Source organism: Nestor notabilis, unplaced genomic scaffold (genome assembly GCF_000696875.1).
Source record: "Nestor notabilis isolate BGI_N333 unplaced genomic scaffold, ASM69687v1 scaffold24263, whole genome shotgun sequence".
In the NCBI taxonomy this organism is placed as follows: domain Eukaryota; kingdom Metazoa; phylum Chordata; class Aves; order Psittaciformes; family Psittacidae; genus Nestor; species Nestor notabilis.
In genome coordinates this window covers 9,527-12,987 of record NW_009920905.1, presented here as the reverse complement: position 1 = coordinate 12,987, position 3,461 = coordinate 9,527, and the positions used below count along the sequence as shown (strand labels likewise).

Genomic DNA, 3,461 nt, shown 5'->3' with positions numbered 1-3,461 from the left:
TGGGGCTCGCAGGACGTGGGGCAGAAGGGAGGAGTGGGAGTCCTGGAAGAGCTTGGTGGCAGTGGGGCCTCCGGGGACCCCCAATGGAGGTGAGGATGGCAGCTCGAGAAGCCGGGCTCACCCAGCACCCTGCCAGCACTCTTACTGTGCCCCGTGCCATCCATAAGGGTGCTGGTGTCAGAGGGTCAGGTCTCCTGGCAGGGGTAGGTGGGAGGCACTCCGGACATGTAGGAGCATTGGCACCCTTCTCACTCATCCTACTCACTGATGCTTTCTGGAGGGGAGGCTGCCAGCAATGGGCAGGAGCCTTCCTGCCACACCGTAGCCATCGGGCTGGACTTTGCTCTGCCCTGCTGGGTGTTTCACTTCCCCAGATGTTCTCAAGGTGTTCCATCCTCCCCTGGTGCCATGCCAACCCAGCTGAGCAGCTCTGGGGATGGCCGCAACCCTTCACTTCAGGGCTCACTGAAGGGTGGGTGACGCTTTGCCCTTTTGGGAGAGTTTTACCTGAAGGTGCCTTGTGTCTGGCAGGGCCTGCCAGCTGCCCCAGAAGAGCTGGACCCCAAGGAGCTGGGCTTCCAGTGCTGCTGGTGCCCAGTGCTGGGCTCAGCCTGCCCGATGAGCTCCATCAATAATCTGTGTGCCTCCAGCCTCTTTCCTGCTTGAGGAAGCCCTGGGTCCCTCAAAAGCATTCACTGCCTGAAATAAGAAAGGGACCCTTCCTTGGTCTCTTTCCCAAACTTCAATTTGGAGGTCAGGTAGAGATGGCCTGGGGTGCCTGGGGGCTCATTGCAGGCAGGCAGCACCCAGGGCAGGCGCTTTGGGTCATGGAGCAGGAGGAGGTTTCTGTGCATCTCCCCACCCACTCTGTTATGCTCCGCATCCAACGTCTGCCCACATGCCCAGTGTATCATCACCACCTCCAGCTTGTGGAGGGCTTGCTGGAGGGCTCCTCCAGCTAGGCATCAGCTGTATGGGAACACCACAGGGCCGTCGAGGGCTGTCCTGCTCCTGCTTGTGGAGAGCGGCCTTGGTACCAGCTGTGTGGGGGTACAGGGAGGCAGCACCCTCCAGCATCACCCCATCTCCCACCCATGTGTCCCCATGAGCACTATGCTCTGCCGGGCTGCAGGTGAGCCCCAGGACCTGCTGTGGCACTGGCGCTTTCCCATGCTGGAGCAGCCTGAGGTTTCTGGGCTGACAGGGAGTATCCTTCTCCCATGGCTCCCAAAACACCAGCTCTGTGGGATTTCAGCAGTCAACTTCAAATGTGAAACAAATCTCTCTCATGGTTTGGGAAAAGACAACTGCTCTCTGAGGGGATTGCATCTCCTGCCAAAACAAGGCCTGCCTGCTGCAAAAGCCTTTGATTCCCCCGCGCCTCCGTGCTTTCTGCAGAGGGAGTCAGCAAACCTGGCTCTTACTTTTACTGAAATCTCTGAATTTAGTACACAGGGAAGGAAGGGGCGGTGGTGAGAGAACAGACTCTAAGGCACCACGGCTGCTGGAGCCCACCCCATGCATCACTGTGGGAGGATGAAGCCAGTGGTGTGTCCCTGCTCCGGCCCCGGTGCCATGGCCAGCACCGGGGGCAGTGCCAAAGCAGGTGGGCTCCTGGAGTATGGGATGGGGATTAAAATACAGCAGTGGCTGGGTGCTGGGGGCACGGTGGGCTCATGGCTGGCTGCTTTTGGCTGGAGGTTGGGAGCTGTCGGCACCCCTGAAGCTGCTGCATGGGTCAGGGGCTCAGCCTGGAGCTGGCCCTGCCCTGGGTGATGGCCCTGCCCCAGGTGACCACCCTGGCTACTTACCTGCCTCGATGTTTTAGGGGCCGGCAAGCTTCCCCCTGGCAGGCTGCTCACAGGAGTCGGCTCTGTGCACACCTTGCCCAATGCCAGTGCATCCCATGGAGTGCTGTAAGGACTAGACCCTTGTCCCCTGGGGTTTGTGTTGCTTGAGGGTGTCCTGGGTTACTGCGGGAGCTGCCACATCCACTCAGCTCACCCTTCTGTGGGGGGATCCTTCCTAAGAGAACCCTGAGTGGGGTGATACACAGGCAAGGGGCACAGACAAGCTCAAGCCCCTGCTTGCTCATGCAGCACTGGCATTGCCCCTGGAGACAATCCCTGTCCCATCTTGCAGTCCAAAGACCCAACACTTTTCTCTTTACTTTTCCAGGCGCCGAGGGCTCTGCCAGGGTGGCAGGACCCCCTCCCGCTGTCACCACGCACGCCACCTGAGTGGGGTGATACACAGGCAAGGGGCACAGACAAGCTCAAGCCCCTGCTTGCTCATGCAGCACTGGCATTGCCCCTGGAGACAATCCCTGTCCCATCTTGCAGTCCAAAGACCCAACACTTTTCTCTTTACTTTTCCAGGCGCCGAGGGCTCTGCCAGGGTGGCAGGACCCCCTCCCGCTGTCACCACGCACGCCATCCCCGCCACCTGATGCCTGACGACAGCCTGCCCTGCCCTTGCCTTGACGGGTAGCAGCAGGTGACACGGGGTGTCGTGGGACCCCCGGCCGGCTCCAACGGACCACATGGCAGTCCCCTTGGCTGCCTGGCTGTGGCTGATGCACCTGGCCACCTGCCTTGCTGCCGGGCATGGCATGGCTGGCAAGAAGGAGATCAGCATAGATGGGGACCTGGTGATCGGGGGCCTCTTCCCTGTCCATGAGAAAGGAGTGGGGAGTGAAGACTGTGGCAAGATCAATGAGCACCGGGGCATCCAGCGCCTGGAGGCCATGCTGTTTGCCCTGGATGAGATCAACAAGGATAGGAGCATCCTGCCAGGGGTGAAGCTGGGTGCCCACATCCTCGACACATGCTCCAAGGACACCTATGCCCTCGAGCAATCCCTTGACTTTGTCCGCGCCTCCCTCACCAAGGTGGATGGCTCTGAGCACATCTGCCCCGACGGCTCCTATGCTGTTCATGATGACGTGCCCACTGCCATCACCGGCGTTATCGGGGGCTCCTACAGCGATGTTTCCATCCAGGTACCCTGGGCAAGAGGGGCTCAGATGGGGCTGGGGGGTCACTGGGAATGACAGTGGGTGGGTTTAAACCCTGGTAGCAGTGCAGTGATGCTGCCAGTGCGGCACAGGAATGCTCTCACATCCCTCACGGTGATGCTGTGCCCCTTTCTGCAATGGGGAGGGAATGACAGCCTGGCACCTGAGAGGGACATTTCTCTGCTACTGTGGGGGACCTACAGCCCTCTTGGTAGCTGGGATCCCCTTGGGAGCTGTGAGTAGCCCCTCATCAACCATAAGCCATAGGAGCTGAGCTGGTGGATCTGTCCCATGTGGGGACAGGGCTTTATTCCCCTCCTGGATTTATGGCAGCAAGCACAGCTCCTCAGCCCAGGACAATCTCAATGTTCAGGTCCACAGTGTCCTCGGTGCCACCACACTGCTGCTTCCCTCGCTGCTGCCAGTGGGTTTGGATGGTGCGAGC

General features: G+C 60.1%; 1 protein-coding gene across 1 annotated transcript in view; it reads left to right on the top strand.

Annotated features, from left to right (window-relative positions):
- The first annotated feature begins 2,542 nt into the window (after positions 1 to 2,542).
- Positions 2,543 to 3,461, top strand: part of GRM2 (glutamate receptor, metabotropic 2) — a 6,938-nt gene continuing 6,019 nt past the window's right edge. Inside the window, exon 1 of the mRNA XM_010010906.1 lies at positions 2,543 to 3,001. Within this exon, the coding sequence (XP_010009208.1) occupies positions 2,543 to 3,001 (459 nt within the window). The remainder of the gene's footprint in view (positions 3,002 to 3,461) is intronic.